General features: G+C 38.8%; 1 protein-coding gene across 1 annotated transcript in view; it reads right to left on the bottom strand.

The window, feature by feature from the left end:
- The window catches only part of SRPK1 (SRSF protein kinase 1), a 72,355-nt gene that overhangs the window by 10,101 nt on the left and 44,867 nt on the right, over window positions 1-17,387 (bottom strand). Inside the window, 7 exon segments of the mRNA XM_055571602.1 lie at window positions 1,969-2,076; window positions 7,515-7,615; window positions 8,346-8,759; window positions 9,140-9,353; window positions 9,779-9,804; window positions 12,685-12,850; window positions 13,821-13,927. Of these exon segments, the coding sequence (XP_055427577.1) occupies window positions 1,969-2,076; window positions 7,515-7,615; window positions 8,346-8,759; window positions 9,140-9,353; window positions 9,779-9,804; window positions 12,685-12,850; window positions 13,821-13,927 (1,136 nt within the window).

Below are 17,387 nucleotides of genomic sequence, written 5' to 3'. Positions count from 1 at the left end.
GAGCTGGTCCAAAGAGGGGCCTAGGTTAACCAACCCCTCCTTTCATCTTTTTTGCCTTACTTCTTAAGCCTGACATTGTGAGTACTATTTTAAACAGCAAGCAGGACTTACTGCCCTCAACTAAACTACTAAAAACCACATCATAGTAAATCAAAGGCCACCTACACACCAGCTATATTTTGTATGGGGGCATCTCTATCAGTTATTTCCTCTACCACATCAAATCCCTCAATACAAAGCTTTAAAGTATGGCAAGAAAGAAGTTTTTTTCCCAATGTTTTTCATCTTGTGCACACAATACCAAACCATCTTCATTTCGGGTAGCCCCCTGCTTAAAAGACCACTGATGTGTCAGAACAAAATAATAACTGAAATTATAGTTTGTTTTTGGTTTAGTTCAGTCATTTGATGGCCCACAAATATTTATTAAGTATTATTGTATACTAATGAATTTGTTTGATCTTGTTCTTGTTTACTGGGAGGGCGCCTCTAAACTCTTGGGATTTCCAAGTCATAAAAGTGACTCTTATTCATGGTGGGCCCCTTAGGACCGCTCTTCAGTTTATACTAATAAGGTGACTCATAGTGGGCCCCTAGACACAGTTTCAAGAGCGGGGATGGACATGCCCCCAGCGTGGGTAAGACCAATAGTACAATCAGAAAGTCGAGGTGTTGAACTGAATGTTGTCATACCTGACCTCCTAATCTCCCAGAAGGATAAGGAGGCTAGAGACTGTAATGAAATCTCAATAAAAACTCTGGGCACTCAAAGCTTGGGTGAACTTCCCTGGTTGGTGATACACATTGATTTGTCAGGAAAGTCAGGTATGCTAAGGACACATAAGTTTCTTCATCTTTGGTATCTCTCAGGTCTCAATATATGCATGTTTTCATTTGGGTGGTCCTGATTTATATCCTTTATATCAGAACTGTAATATTTTAGCACTTTCTTGAGTTCTGTGAATGATTCTAGCAAATTACTGAATCTGAAAGGATAGTGGAAATCCCCAATTCGTAGCCAGATGGTCAGGAGTGTAGGTGGCCTGTGGACCCCAGAGCTTGCAGCTGGTGTCTGAAGTGAGAATAGTCTTGTGGGAAATTATGCCTTTAACCTGTGAAGTCTGTGATGACTCTGGGTAGTGAGCATTAGAAATGCACTGTAAGCACCCCCTCAAAAAGTCTCAGGCCCTGAACCAGACATTTAGCTAGACATAATAATAGACTTGGCTCCTGCCAGTGCAGCACTTACAACAAGTAGGAGAGAAAAAAGTAAAACACACAATCACAAATCAGAATACCTCCATTTCAGGAAACAATTTAATATGTTCCAACATGAAGCTATTTGTGGGAAGTCATTTAGTAGCAACTAAATCTGATCACTTGAGTAGTTGCTTGACAAGGAGAAAACAGCAACTTAAGAATATGTGGATGACTGAGCTTCATGTCTGAAGAACTGCTGAATGTATAGAACTGTATGCTGCTAAGTTGTGTCAGTTGTGTCCAACTCTGTGCGACCCCATAGACAGCAGCCCACTAGGCTCCTCTGTCCCTGGGATTTTCCAGGCAAGAACACTGGAGTGGGCTGCCATTTCCTTCTCCAATAGAACTGTACAGAATGAATCAATTTCCAGGGTTTTTCCTATCTGACAATAGAGCTGAAAGGGCAAGGGGTACCTGTAACCTGCAAAAGCAATACCACTTCTGAGCAGTTGTTTTTAATGCCCACCCCCAGCTCCTTCTGTAATAAGAAACATTTGGTTCCTTCACCTAACAGGAACTGGGCAGGAACTGAATGGAATGCCAGATGTTTATACCTAAGGTTTTGAATTCAGACCTCTCTAGACATGGGATTTAGAGTGCCAGTAGTAAGTCAGAAAAAAATTCCTTTCCTATTTTTTTTAATTTGCTGGTCTACTGAAATTAGCAAATTACCACATAACAAGTTAAAGTCAACAGGAAAAACATTACCATGCATGCTGTGCTCCAAATGTCAGCAGGGGTATTATAGCCAGATCCTATCAAAACTTCCAAGGATCGATACTGCCTTGTTTGAATATCTTCGGTGAAATGTTTGTGCTGAGTAAAAGAAGGAAACAGTATTTTAAAATTCATTTATTCTAAAAGGTAACAAGTCATAATTGCTTAATAACGGAGATTAAGATAAATTCACCAAAGTTTTCCCTAAACCAAAGTTCTCATGTGGCTCATTTCTTAAGTATCATTTTTATGCTATTGGCTTTAAATAGCACTTTTCTTTACATGCCATCTGCTCCAAATTATTTCTGCAAACATGAGCCTGAGCTTACATACAGACAACACCGGTTAGGCAATAACAAATTGTTTTTTAAGAAATGGAAAACTTTTACCCCAAACAAAAGTTGTTTGTTTGTCTAAAATAATTTGCATTTCAACATATAAATGTTCCCAATTTAGGTTCCATTCAAACTTTTCCTTGCTGTGTTCTCATTATGAAAAAAATAAAAGATGTAGGTTTCAAGTTTTAAGAGCCTTACAAACACCACCCATAAAAAGACTTCTTGCCTTCAGTCTCCTTTTGCTACCTCACCCCTCCAAAAATACAAAACATTTATCTGGGGACCATGTTAACTACTATGGAGATGCAATGATCAAAACAACCAGTTTCTTTAACACATGTATGGGGAAAAAGGGAAAACATCTAAAAATAAAGAAAACAGCAATTTGTGAACAGCAGAATTTAGGCAGAGTAAGCTTCAGGCAGAAAACCAACACTGAGAGGAGCTCCAAAGGAACAAGTTTGACCAGAAGTACTTCAGGTAGAGGGGACATCACAAAGGCATGGAAAGACATTTGCAAAAGCCAAACACAGCTAACTGCTAGGTTGAAGAGTTCAGATTTCATCTGGCAACAAAAGAACACCACTGCATGTTAGGAAACAGGAGAGCGTCCTGTAAGAATACTGACAGGACCTCTGAGAACACCACTCCGGTAATCTTCTTCTGGTTTATGGCCAGATTTAGGCTTAGTAATGAACATCTGAACAATGGCGATGAAAACAGGAGAGAGAAGAGTTAAAACCAAGGACATTCACAGGAAGAATAAGCACAATTTAAAAATTCAATGGCTAGAAGCGGGAGACAGGAAGAAGGGTCAAAAGGAACTCTGTGGTAGAAGCTGTCAACAAAAACAGGGGTGCAAAGACTTAGAGAGGGATGTGGTTTTACAGGAAAACAATGGGTTCAGATACTGAGTTTGAAGTGGAAATGTACTATAGGTGATATACTTAGAAAAATGGACATGCTGTTTTCAAGGGAGCTATCTTTACTCATGGTGCCTTACTACTGCCTTACAAAGACTGTAAATGATAAATGAGGCCAAGAGTCATCAAAAGAAGTTGAACTGGAAACACACACATCCACTTATTCCTGAAATTCCACTTCTGTGGAGAATCCAGTGTTAAATTTTTAAAGAATAAACTGACAGGGACTTCCCTGTAGGTTGCAGTTAAGACATGTGCTCCCAATGCAGGGGGCCTGGTCAGGGAACTAGATCCCACATGCTGCAACTCAGACTCCGCACATTCAAATAAATAAATACATTTTTAAAAATAAATAAAGAATAAACTGACAAAGACAGAGAATTTCAAAGAAGTCACAGCAATACAATTTAGGAGCTGGAAAGCAGAGAGATCATTATTAAATGTCTTAATGGATCCAAGGAAGCTGAATAATAAGCCACTAGTGAAAGCTGAGAAGCACAGTGATAAATACCACAGTATTCCTCCTCCCAAGGATAAGGATTTAGAGGTATTACGTTATTTCTGGAAGTAGGTGGGTAACTGGGATTGAACAAATGAACACTGCTTTAGAACACCTTTTAAAGAAACAGAGCTCAGAACATAGGCATGATGCAGTGTAACAGCCCTTCCCTGACCCAACACAGCGGTTTTGTCTGAAGCAGGTAAAACAGCTCCTGGAGGATGCTCGGCATGGTTGAGGGGAGAGTACTATTCTGAATACAGGGCAGTTAAGTGACTATATGTAATTGTATGCCGAACCCCCAGTTTTCTAGCTTAACTCAGTTTTCAAAACACTAGCAGTCAGGCGTTTACTCTCTGGTTAAGAGATTTGAGGAAGACTTAAATTTTCTGTGGGAAATACGACCAATCTAAGACCTTGACATCTGAGGATGAAATGAAACAGCTTAGACAGATCATTTTATAGTGAATAATTCAACAAGATCCACCAGGCACAAAGCTTCTAAACAGCTTTCTGGCACTCCATTCAAATGGTCAGTCAGTCTTTTTTTTAATGACCCTAAACAAAGAAAGCAAGGAAGACACCATATAAAGAAGAAAATGGAAAAATAATATCCTCTCAGAGATAATCATGGAACCAAGGAACTCTTAAAAAGTAAGAATATAATAAGAGAAATAAGAAAATATAAGGCTTAAAAGCACAAGCTGAGAAATCTCCTGGAAAAGCAAGTGTTAGAAAATGGAAGAGATATGCAAGAAAATTAGAGAACCTGAATAAAATCTAACATTTGAATAATGAGGTACCAGAGCTAGAAGAGAAGAGAATTAAAGAAAAAAAAAAAAAAAAATCAAGAAACAAAACCAAAGAACCAGCGTTTCAATACTGACAGCACACACTGGGTTCTTAGCTAATGGATGAAAATAGATGTCATGAGGCACATGGCTGTTAAATGATTCCACAGACTTCCTCAGTGGAAAAGATCTCATACAAAGGTCCAAAAATCAGAATGACTCTAGTCTTTTAGCAGCAATGACAAGAAACTAGAAAAACATGAAGCAATGACAAACATTCTGAGGGAAAATGATTTTCATCCTAGAATTTTACATGCAGTCAACTGAGTATAAAAACAGAATGAAGACATTATTAGCTGTGCAAGGATGCTCACTCCTTTAGGAAGCCACTAAAAGCTGTATATATTTCAAACAAAAACCATGATGGAGTAAACCAGGAAAGAAGATCAGAGAGACACAAAATGGATATATAGAAAGAATTAACAATAATCTCGAGGATGACTCTGAAAGGAAACCTCAAATGGCCGTGACGCAGCAGGCCCACAGGGTAACCAAAGAGATGAACATAGATTAGAAGACAAGTTCCAGGATAGAGCTCTTTAGGAAGAAAAAGTTGACCAATACCCAAGGTATCCATGTGTATTAAAGTGTATGTATTCAAAGCAATGGGTCAAAGTATGGGGTGGAATTAAATGATAAGAGTTAAAAACAACAACAAAATGCCTAAATAAATGAAGCAACAGTGTTAGGCAAAAAGGGAAAAGGAATCATAATACAATATATACTTAGTTCAGCTGAAGATAGCATTAGAGTCCTAATAATATAAACATGAAATTATTTAGCCCAAAGTTGTATTAAATTGACAAGATAGGGGATAGATATAATGGCAGATAAGTCCTATTGGAAAGGAAGAAATAGCTAAAACTGAAAAGAATTGGAAGCAATGTACCTAAGTTATTTATTAACAATAATGAAGGTAAATACCATTACGCAGGGAGTGAAAAACTGGCAAAGGAAGAGCATCGATTTTTGAACTAAAATCTATGTAAGTGAACCTAAGCTATATATGTATGTGCATAAGTGATGAGCGAAAAGTATATTTTAAAAAACCAAGCTCTTTGAAAATAATATAAAATTCCATTAGAGAATGCCAGATGCTGCTGTGCTTAAGAGACCGGCAAGATGTGGGGTCAGACCAGAACCTGGCAGGACAGGCGCCACGTCTAGTCACCACGGTGCTAGTGCCCAGGTCAAGCCTGCGCCCACACAAAGTCACTTTAGCATAGAGACTCATTAAAAAAAGAAATGTATGCGACAACTAAAGAAAAGAGATTAATTCTGTGTAGAAAAATGACAGGAAAGACTACCCAAATAAGGCAGAGTATGCCAAATGCACAAGACAGGTGTGACGGAAGGTGTTCCAAACACAAAGGCAAAGGAACTTGAAATGACATGAGCAAAAAACTGACAAACGTTTGACGTTTATACCACATGATTTTTGTTAGAGTCAATGTTTTCCTCTATAATTGTTTTAAATACTTAATAAGCAGCTCCCATGTACCAGGTACTGTTCTAAGCACTATAGATACAGCAATGAATGAAAAAAAATCTCTGCTGTGATGGGACATACATGATAGTAAAAGGGATATTAAACAAATATGTAGAATCAGATTGGGTTAAGTGCCGTGGAGAAAGAAAACTTAGGGGAGAGGGTGAGAGGAAAAAAAGGAAACACGTGAGTGAATATAGAAGGTGTGTGGGTGGTTTATGTTAGGCAGGTATTCAGGCAAAGACCCCCTGGTAAGATGCCATCTGAACAGGAACTTGAAGAAAATCCACTCTTTCTGAAACTAAGTTTTTTGCTTGGTGTGGTGGTATGTGGGCCACAGTAAGGATCTTCTATTCATTCTAAAGGAAGCCACCACAAAGTTTTGAGAAGATCTGACATGCAGTTAAAAGGATCACTCTGATAGTTGTGTGGAGAACAGTAAGAGGAAAGGGCAACCAAGAGAAGTGAGGAGCCACTGCAGTCATGCAGGTAAAAATATGGTGGCCTGGTGAGGTAATTCCAATCACCTAAAAAGCTTTTCCATATTCCTATCAGGTAGTGCTAAGTACTGACTTGATGTTTACTAAAATGTTACCACAATATTCTGGAATCAATACTGAAATTGAGTTCCTACTTGGTTATGAACCATTAGATATAGGATGTCATGTGGAATAGGGAATGTGAAATATAAAAATGAACAGGATCTATTAAAAGTGGATTTCACTTAAATAGTCTCCAGCATCCCTGTTTATAAAGCATATGGCTCTTTGAATAGTACTGTTTATGTGCAACTCCTTGTAGATTTTTAAAAAGATATTCATTAAAAATAACATAAAAGCACTAACTTGGTCAACAACAGTATTAATAAGATACTATATATCAAAACCCCCCTTTAAAAAAAGCACTCAGCTTCTGACTTAGCAATTTCATGTCTAGGGCATGCTCTAGGTCAACTACAGAAGACTCATGAGCAAAGACTGTTCATCACAAAGAACTGTCAACAATATGTGAAGGTTGTAGTATATTAGCAAGTATCACATAAAACTGAATTTGATATAAATTTGTGGTTGACAAAAGTCTCCAAAATATATTACATGAATTAAAAGGTTACAATTAATAAGTTGGTTAGATGCTGATTTAAAAAACAGAAGGGAAAGTCTGAACGTGGGCATTTGGACTATGAAAGTCAATGAGGATACAGATAAAACCAGCCAAGAGTGGATATCACTGAATGTTGGTGACAGGTACCTTGTGCAGGGGCAGGAGGGGACTGTTCCAGCATACCATTCTCTCTACTCATGCAAAGGTTAAGAGAAAGTTAAAATGGTCACTGGCAATCTAGGTTGAGGACTGCATGTTTTCTTCTTTTCGCACGACGAAGTCCAAATTCTTCTTTATCCCTAATCTCTTCAGAACCCTGAGACAAGCTTAACTTACCACCCAACAGGCATTTCCAAGATCAGCGATCTTCACTTGGAGCTTTTCTGCATTTTTTGGCTCAAGGGGGTTAACAAGAAAATTTCCAGCAGTGGATTTTCCTATAGACAACAGGTATCATCAATAAGACTGTTCAATGAACAGAGAAATATCCAAAGGTTAACAAAACTCTGTGAGGTAACACACCCGGGCCCCCAGCTGGCCACCTATTAATACATTTTCTAAGACTGAAAACAAGTAAAAGCAACACCTCAAGTTTCCAGAAATAAAACCTCTGCCTTCAAAGCGACAAGTAAAAATGCTGTGTGCTCACTATATGACCAATAAAGACCAAACTGAACTACCCATCTATACATTGAAGGTAACTCGGATACCTGCTGTAAAGCTGTATTTATGACAAGAAAGGAATACTTTTATTTTAGAAACTCATGAAAAAATTTTTTCTATGTGGTAATTAAAAAAAAATTGTATAGTTGATTTACAACATATTAGTTTCAGTATACAACATAGCAACTCAGCATTTTTATAGATTATACTCCATTTAAAGTCACCACAAATAATGCTGTATTTCCCTGGACTGTAAAATATATCCCTTAGCCTGTCTATTTTATTATACATAGTAGCTTGTTCTTCTCAGTCCCCACCTCCAACTTTCCTTCCCCTTCTCTCTCTTCTCATTTGTATGTATACCTGCAAGTCAATTTCTGTTTTGCTAATTCATTTATTTTTTGGGTTCCACATGTAAGTGATAACATACATTATTTGTCTTTGCCTTTGACGTATTAGAAATTCATGAATATCTTATGGAGGGAAGGAGTAATGGGAAACTACCTTTGTTGTCTAGTGGTCCATTATGTTCTTGCTCTTGCTCATCTTCACACTCTGCCCGAATGCTTTCTTGAAGTTGGCTGATGTCCTGTTCACTGAATGACTGGTCTACGTTTGATGAAGACTGGCACATCATGGTATCGGACACCTCAGAGGTTACAGGTGTACAAGAGTCTGTTTCTTGAGATGTGCTGCTGTCTCCATTTTGGGAACTTAGTAAACTAGGTTCCTGCTTCAAATTTTGGATATCACAGTCATTAGCATTACGTAGATCCTCTTTAAGCCTCAATGTTTCTTTATTACTGTTCTCAGTAAAATTAATGATTTCAATTACTCCATTGCAATTAATTTCTGCTGCACCACCCTCTATACCACGTCCTGTAAGTGTCTGATCCTGGTGAATGGTACTTGACTCTTCTAAGGAACAAACAGACAAAAAGGATGCACATGTATGCGTATGCATGAAAGCAAAAAAAAAATCTCTCTATAAGATTAGAACATTTTCCAGAACTTACACAGAGTGACATAAAAACATGACTGCACATCGAAAGCCTACTCATGGAAGGACAAAGATCTTCTAATTCTTACCCAATTGCTGAAAAAGGTCTATGTTGCGTTTCCTGAGAAAACTTAGAAATTACATTTGAATATTACCTCCCTAACATTTATGACAAGTTCTGTATTCTTACTGTGTAAGGACACCCCCAGAGATGCTGTGTATGCATGAAACCACTACATTATATAACAATGATAAATTAAAGTTTGCTATAAAGTAATTTGTGATGCTCTATTTATACCAAGTTTTTCTTGGGTCATTTTATTAGGTGGGTTCTCTTTCAAAGGTCTTTCAACAGGCCTCTCTGATTCTTCTTGCTGGTTTGGTCTTTTTTGCCCGGGGCCCGACTCTTTCTCCATTTCCTCAATCTCCTGCATTCGCTTCTCTAGTAATTCTGCCTGGCGCTTCTGCTTCTTCTTCAATTTCTTCTTCTTATTCTTTGACATTTTGTCAGCCTGGGCGGAGATTACAAACAGATAAAGCCTTCAGGTGGCTAATCCATTACCCCTAGTTGGAGATAACTATTAATTTTAATTACTTCCTGATTAAATTCCACTATTTCCCTAACACAACACTTAAGTTTTTCATTAACTAAAAAAATGCAGATACTCTTATGAAACCAAATTAAAACAAAATACACAACAAATCTTGGTCCTCAGAACAGTCTGTGGGGCTGGTTCACGCTCAAACACGCTCAAATTTATGGAGGCCTCACCAGTACAAACTTGCTGAAGACACACAGGAATTTACTGGAGAAAATTACAGAAGCGCAGGAACATTTTTTCTTTGTTTTCTAAACTCTAAACTGTGATCCATAACAGAAGAACCCCTGCCCATTGCCCGTAGATCAGAATTAAATGTAGAAACACCTTATACTTACTGGTTTAGGTTGGGGTGCAGTACTGACTGAAAAGAAAAGAAAACCAAGTCAGAATCTTGGCATTCAGCAGGCAATATAAACTAAGACACTCTACCAGAATGAAGTCTTTTTTGTACAGTGTGTTAAGCAACTGTTAGAAACAACATTAAAAAAAAATAACATTTAAAGAACAATGCATAGAAAAGGTGACCCATTAAAATAAATTTAAATAAACTCTTCTCCAGATAGCATCAGTATATGCAAAGAACCAAGCGCCCGTTTCTGATTTATATTATTGTTTAGTCGCTGTCGTGTTTGACTCTTTTGTGACCCCATGGACTGCAGCCCACCAGGCTCCTCTGTCTATGGGATTTCCCAGGCAAAAATATTGGAGTGGGTTGCCATTTCCTTCTCTGGTGGATCTTCCCGACCCAGAGCCCGCCTCTCCTTCACTGGCAAGCGGATTCTTCACCACTGATCCACAGGGTAGCCCAACTCACACTATTAATGTTGCTAAAATCCCCTTCCCATGTAGTGCTTAGAATGGAATATGATAGGCAACAACCATTTCATCTCTTACCTAAGACTAGTTCCTCTTGGCACTTGTCAGTTTTAAAAGGAAAGTGGTATCAACAGTTACGGTAATTTATTACGTAGTATGCTATAGATATTAATTTAGTTTAGCTGGAAGGTAGACTCTTCAGTCTTCCTTAAAAAAATAATTTTTTTTTAATTGTGGTAAAATAAACTCATAAATATGGAAAACTCAGCAGTGGCCAAAGGACTGGAAAAGGTCAGTTTTCATTCCAATCCCAAAGAAAGGCAATGCCAAAGAATGCACAAACTACCACACAATTGCACTCATCTCACATGCTAGTAAAGTAATGCTCAAAATTCTTCAAGACAGGCTTCAGCAATATGTGAACTGCAAAATTCCAGATGTTCAAGCTGGTTTTAGAAAAGGCAGAGGAACCAGAGATCAAATTGTCAACATCCAATGGATCATGGAAAAAGCAAGCGAGTTCCAGAAAAACATCTATTTCTGCTTTATTGACTATGCCAAAGCCTTTGACTGTGTGGATCACAATAAACTGTGGAAAATTCTGAAAGAGATGGGAATACCAGACCACCTGACCTGCCTCTTGAGAAACCTATATGCAGGTCAGGAAGCAACAGTTGGAACTGGACATGCAACAACACACTGGTTCCAAATAGGAAAAGGAGTACATCAAGGCTGTATATTGTCACCCTGCTTATTTAACTTATAGGCAGAGTACATTATGAGAAACGCTGGGCTGGAAGAAGCACAAGCTGGAATCAAGATGGCCGGGAGAAATATCAATAACCTCAGATATGCAGATGACACCACCCTTATGGCAGAAAGTGAAGAGGAACTCAAAAGCCTCTTGATGAAAGTGAAAGTGAAAGAGAAAGTTGGCCTAAAGCTCAACATTCAGAAAACTAAGATCATGGCATCCGGTCCCATCACTTCATGGGAAACAGATGGGGAAACAGTGTCAGACTTTATTTTTGGGGGCTCCAAAATCACTGCAGCCATGAAATTAAAAGATGCTTACTCCTTGGAAGGAAAGTTATGACCAACCTAGATAGCATATTCAAAAGCAGAGACATTACTTTGCCAACAAAGGTTCATCTAGTCAAGGCTATGGTTTTTCCAGTGGTCATGTATGGATGTGAGAGTTGGACTGTGAAGAAGGCTGAGCACTGAAGAATTGATGCTTTTGAACGGTGGTGTTGGAGAAGACTCTTGAGAGTCTCTTGGACTGCAAGGAGATCCAACCAGTCCATCCTAAAGGAGATCAGTCCTGGGTATTCACTGGAGGGACTGATGCTGAAGCTGAAACTCCAATACTTTGGCCACCTCATGCGAAGAATTGACTCATTGGAAAAGACTCTGATGCTGGGAGGGATTGGGGGCAGGAGGACAAGGGGATGACAGAGGATGAGATGGCTGGATGGCATTACCGACTCGATGGACATGGGTTCGAGTAAACTCTGGGAGTTGGTGATGGACAGGGAGGCCTGGCGTGCTGTGATTCATGGGGTCGCAAAGAGTTGGACATGACTGAGCGACTGAACTGAACTGAAACTCAAAAAATTTCCCTTTTAACCATTGTAATGCATACAGTTCAGCAGTGTTCATTTCACACAGTTGCACAACATTTCTAGAACTTTTTCATTTTGTAAAAATGAAAACTCTATGCCCACTGAACAGCTGCCCCTTGCCCCTGTGGAGATATTCTTTTTTTTAAGGGATGTGTATGGACAACTGATACTTCACCTTGAGGATCAAGAGAGTTCCTCAAATATAATTAAATTATTAAAATTAAAATCTGTACCATGAACAGAAAAAAAAAAGATCAATCGTAATCATAGTAGCCACCATTTATTTTATACATAATACTGTGTGGCATACTACTAATTGCTTCATGTGAAATTTAATCCCAATAAGTTATGCATGAGGAAAAATGCAGTCAAATCCCTTGCCCAAGGTTATTAACCAATGAAGCAAGGATTCAAAACAGGTATGTCCACTCCAGTGCTCAAACCCATACTTTTAACAGCAATGCTATCATGTCCCTGCACAAGGATCACTGATTCACATAGGTCAGCATATATGAACATCAGAAAAAAAGACCATCAAATCACAAGAGAAAACATTTTAACATGAATTAGCTTTTATAATACACAACATATTTGAACCTAAAAGGCATAGTCTTCTTCCCCTATGGAAATAATACTCAGCATAAAAAAGTCTTTTGAAGGCTGGAACTATTTCTTACTTAAGTACTTACCGTACCTTACTATTAAGTGAATTAGTGGTGCTTTACTTAACTGCCAGGTAATAGAATAAAAACAGGAACTTTTAACTTCTAATGAAAACCAAGTCCCCAAAGAAAATATACCTGCAGATCCGGAAGGTGGAGGAGCTCCAGAGCGCTGCCATTCTGTTGCTTCTGCAGCCAGCCTCCGGATGTATTGTTCATTCACTGACAACAGGATGTTTTCTGGTTTAATGTCAGTGTGGATGATACGGCACTTGGTGTGTAAATAATCCAGACCCTGTAACACCTGAATGGGAACAGAGCAGTAGACTTGCAAACACTGAATACAAGTCTTCCTGGAGAAGAAAAAAGCTACAATACAACATTGTGAAAAATAAAGATATAAAAATGATATGGTAGTTTCCTACAGAGAAGAAAGCTTTTTCTTTTTTTTAAAGAACTTCCCCAGAAAGATTAATTTTAAACTATAAACAAAGGAAAGAGTTTATTTGCAATGAGATGTTCTTTCAAGTTTTACAGAGTTCATTTTATTTGAAGATATTCTTTAAGTACATTATAGAGACTGAGAATAAATGGTTGACATGTCCTTTAACTACTGAAATGTAGGTGATGATGAAAGAGATTTAAGTATGTTTAAATTTAAATTTCCTTATGAAGAACTGAGGTCTTGTGCTTCCCAGTTTGGTGCTCTGTCCAACAAAACACATTAGTTAAACAAACTGTTTGCCATTGAAGTATTACTACTTTCCTGATGATAAAACTCCTTTACTGTATATTGAAAGCTGTTTATGAGAAATGCCCATGAATAATGTAAAGAGCTGGAAGTAATTTGACAAAGTATTCTTTATCAATATACAATCCGTTTTTGCAACCAGAACTTCTAGATAACAGTCCAAAATTCTAAAATCAGGCATTAAACACAACTCTCCATCTAATAATTAATACGGAAGATGAACCTGGGGGAAATGGTTGTGCTAAAACATTTAAAAACAAACACAATAAACCAATAAACCCTAGAGGCTGAATAAACAATTTCAGCAATTTAAAAAACTTAGTTTTAGAAGTAAAAATTCTATTGGAAATGGCAAACTCCAGACACTTTAAGAAACTAAAAAAATTACCACATGCAAACTATTATGTATAAAATAAATAAGCTACAAGGATATATTGTACAACACAGGGAATATAGCAAATATTTTATAATAACTATAAATGGAGTACAACCTTGAAAAAATAGAAAATAGTAGGATACATACTTGCTGAATAATTTTTTTGACACAAGGCAGAGGAAGCCCTTGATAATTGGACTTGATGATCCACTTGAGTAGATGATGCCCCAGAACTTCAAATACCATGCAGATATCTAGGAGTTTGTTAAGGAGGAAAACGGAGACAGAAGAAAAGGGCAAGACAAGCTGTGCTCCACCCCAAGGAAATTATTATTGTATTCTTTCAGTATAAAAAGTTACAGCGCTTTACCTGAAAAAAAATCTAGCTGTCAATATTATGAAATTTCAAAGGTTAATGTTTTGTCACCAAAAATACCCAAAATATGGAAAACTTGGGGGGGGGGGGAGCTGGTTTATCAGTAAAACTATGCATCTAAACAGTGATTAAAATAAGAGTGAAATATGTACATAAAGCTAGTGAGAGCACTAGGCTTAAGGTGTTGATCAGCTTCTTCCCTAATGTCAGAACTAATGTCCAGGGTAACAACTCCAACTCTCCTAGTATCAGAGCAAGGAAAAATAAATTCTGCTTTAGCTACAGAAAACAATATACCAGAACAACCTAAAAAATGTAAATGTCAGCATTTTTAAAGAACAAGAAGCTGACTTGCTTTATCCTCTGCAGTGCACAAGCCCGACCTTGCTGCCACCGCCGCGTGTGCTGTGTGAGCACCCAGAAGCCCACTGCATGGCACGGATACTCTGCGGACCTGCAGTGCTGGGGCCAGGGCACTGCGGGGATTTTAGCAGGAAGATGTTGTATATGAGTTGGAAAGTCAAGACATTTGTATGTAATAATGATCCAGTGTTTTAAAATAGACTTCTATTTTAAATAAGATTCTCCACTAAAGGAAAACCTGGACTCCTTAAAAAGGCCAAATCCAGGGCCTTTTGGCAACCTGGAATACCTTGCTGTGCCTACAGTAAGGGAACACATCAAGAGAAAATAGAAACCAGCTTGAAGAAACCACGGGTCAAAGTTGAGAACATTTTGCAGAGTGAAGTTATGAATTCGCTTAAACTAAAAACAAAATGAATCCAAACAAGATACTAAAATAAGGGTGTGTTCAAAATGTCTTCTTTAGAGAAAAAGTCATTTAATAAATATATAAAGTATGACAGAAAAAAAAGTTGCCATTTTACAATCACTACAGTAATAACTGAACTGTTTCAGGTAAGAATCAATGAATACTAAAACTATTGATAAAGTCTGCTGGGAGAAAGAATTCTCATGGAGTTAGCCTATCACCCCACAGACTGCTTACTAATTATAAAAGGAAAAAGGTACTTTTAAACAGGGAAATCCAGAAGACTCTGCCTTAACCAAGTGATCAAACATATTATCACCAACGATAAACACAAATTCACATCATGTACCCTCCGATGTGATACAATGAGAAAGAATGTAGTATCAGATCAGATCAGTCGCTCAGTTGTGTCCGACTCTTTGCGAACCCATAAATCGCAGCACGCCAGGCCTCCCTGTCCATCATCAACTCCCGGAGTTCACTAAGACTCACGTCCATCGAGTCAGTGATGCCATCCAGCCATCTCATCCTCTGTCGTCCCCTTCTCCTCCTGCCCCCAATCCCTCCCAGCATCAGAGTCTTTTCCAATGAATCAACTCTTCGCATGAGGTGGCCAAAGTACTGGAGTTTCAGCTTTAGCATCATTCCTTCCAAATAAATCCCAGGGCTGATCGCCTTCAGAATGGACTGGCTGGATCTCCTTGCAGTCCAAGGGACTCTCAAGAGTCTTCTTCAACACCACAGTTCAAAACCATCAATTCTTCAGCGCTCAGCCTTCTTCACAGTCCAACTCTCACAACCATACATGACCACAGGAAAAACCATAGCCTTGACTAGACGGACCTTTGTTGGCAAAGTAATGTCTCTGTTTTTGAATATACTATCTAGGCTGGTCATAACTTTCCTTCCAAGGAGTAAGCGTCTTTTAATTTCATGGCTGCAGTCACCATCTGTAGTGATTTAGCCCAGAAAAATAAAGTCTGACACTGTTTCCACTGTTTCCCCATCTATTTCCCATGAAGTGATGGGACCGGATGCCATGATCTTCATTTTCTGAATGCTGAGCTTTAAGCCAACTTTTTCACTCTCCACTTTCACTTTCATCAAGAGGCTTTTGAGTTCCTCTGCACTTTCTGCCATAAGGGTGGTGTCATCTGCATATCTGAGGTTATTGATATTTCTCCCTGCAATCTTGATTCCAGCTTGTGTTTCTTCCAGTCCAGCATTTCTCATGATGTACTCTGCATATAAGTTAAATAAGCAGGGTGACAATATACAGCCTTGACGTACTCCTTTCCCTATTTGGAACCAGTCTGTTGTTCCATGTCCAGTTCCAACTGTTGCTTCCTGACCTGCATACACATTTCTCAAGAGGCAGATCAGGTGGTCTGGTATTCCCATCTCTTTCAGGATTTTCCACAGTTGATTGTGATCCACACAGTCAAAGGCTTTGGCATAGTCAATAAAGCAGAAATAGATGCTTTTCTGGAACTCTCTTGCTTTTTCCATGATCCAGTGGATGTTGGCAATTTGATCTCTGGTTCCTCTGCCTTTTCTAAAACCAGCTTGAACATCTGCAAGTTCATGGTTCATGTATTGCTGAAGCTTGGCTTGGAGAATTTTGAGCATTACTTTACTAGCATGTGAGATGAGTGCAATTGTGCAGCAGTTTGAGCATTCTTTGGCATTGCCTTTCTTTAGAATTGGAATGAAAACTGACCTTTTCCAGTCCTGTGGCCACTGCCGAGTTTTCCAAATTTGCTGGCATATTGAGTGCAGCACTTTCACAGCATCATCTTTCAGAATTTGGAATAGCTCAACTGGAATTCCATCACCTCCACTAGCTTTGTTCGTAGTGATGCTTTCTAAGGCCCACTTGACTTCACATTCCAGGATATACCTGACAGAAATGATTAATGAACTTAATCATGAGCAAACAATCAGTCAAATCCAAATTAAGGAACAATACAACTGGCCTGGATTCTTTGAGGTCAGTAGGGGGTGGTGGTGGTGAATGCATGAAAGAAACTGTTCTCAATTAAAGATTTAAAAATGGACATGTTCAGTTCAGTTTAGTCGCTCAGTCGTGTCTGACTCTTTGCAACCCCATGAACGGCACACGCCAGGCCTCCCTGTCCATCATCAACTCCCAGAGTTTACCCAAACTTGTGTCTTTTGAGTACCTTAGAAAATACAATCAAAATTATAGTGAGATATCATTTCAAACTCACCAGAATGACTAAATTAAAAAAGATTAGGGTTTCTCTGGTGGCTCAGTGGTAAAGAATGTGCCTGCCAATGCAGGAGACATGAGCTCAGTCCCTGGTCGAGGAAGATCCCACACGCTGTGGAGCAACTGAGCCCAAGCGTCACAACTATTCAGCCTGTACTCTGCAGCCTGGGAACCACAACTGCTGAAGCCTGCATGCCCCAGAACCTGTTCTCTGCAATAAGAGGCCACTGCAGTGAGAAGCCTGGACACTGCAACAAAGAGGAGCCCCTGCTTGCCACCAGCTACACAAACACCTGTGTAGCAAAGAAGATCCAGCAGAGTGAAAAACACGAT

The sequence above is a fragment of the Bubalus kerabau genome, chromosome 3 (genome assembly GCF_029407905.1).
Source record: "Bubalus kerabau isolate K-KA32 ecotype Philippines breed swamp buffalo chromosome 3, PCC_UOA_SB_1v2, whole genome shotgun sequence".
NCBI classification, from domain to species: Eukaryota; Metazoa; Chordata; class Mammalia; order Artiodactyla; family Bovidae; genus Bubalus; species Bubalus kerabau.
Note: the sequence above shows the minus strand (reverse complement) of the source record. Positions and strands in the feature narration are given on the sequence as shown.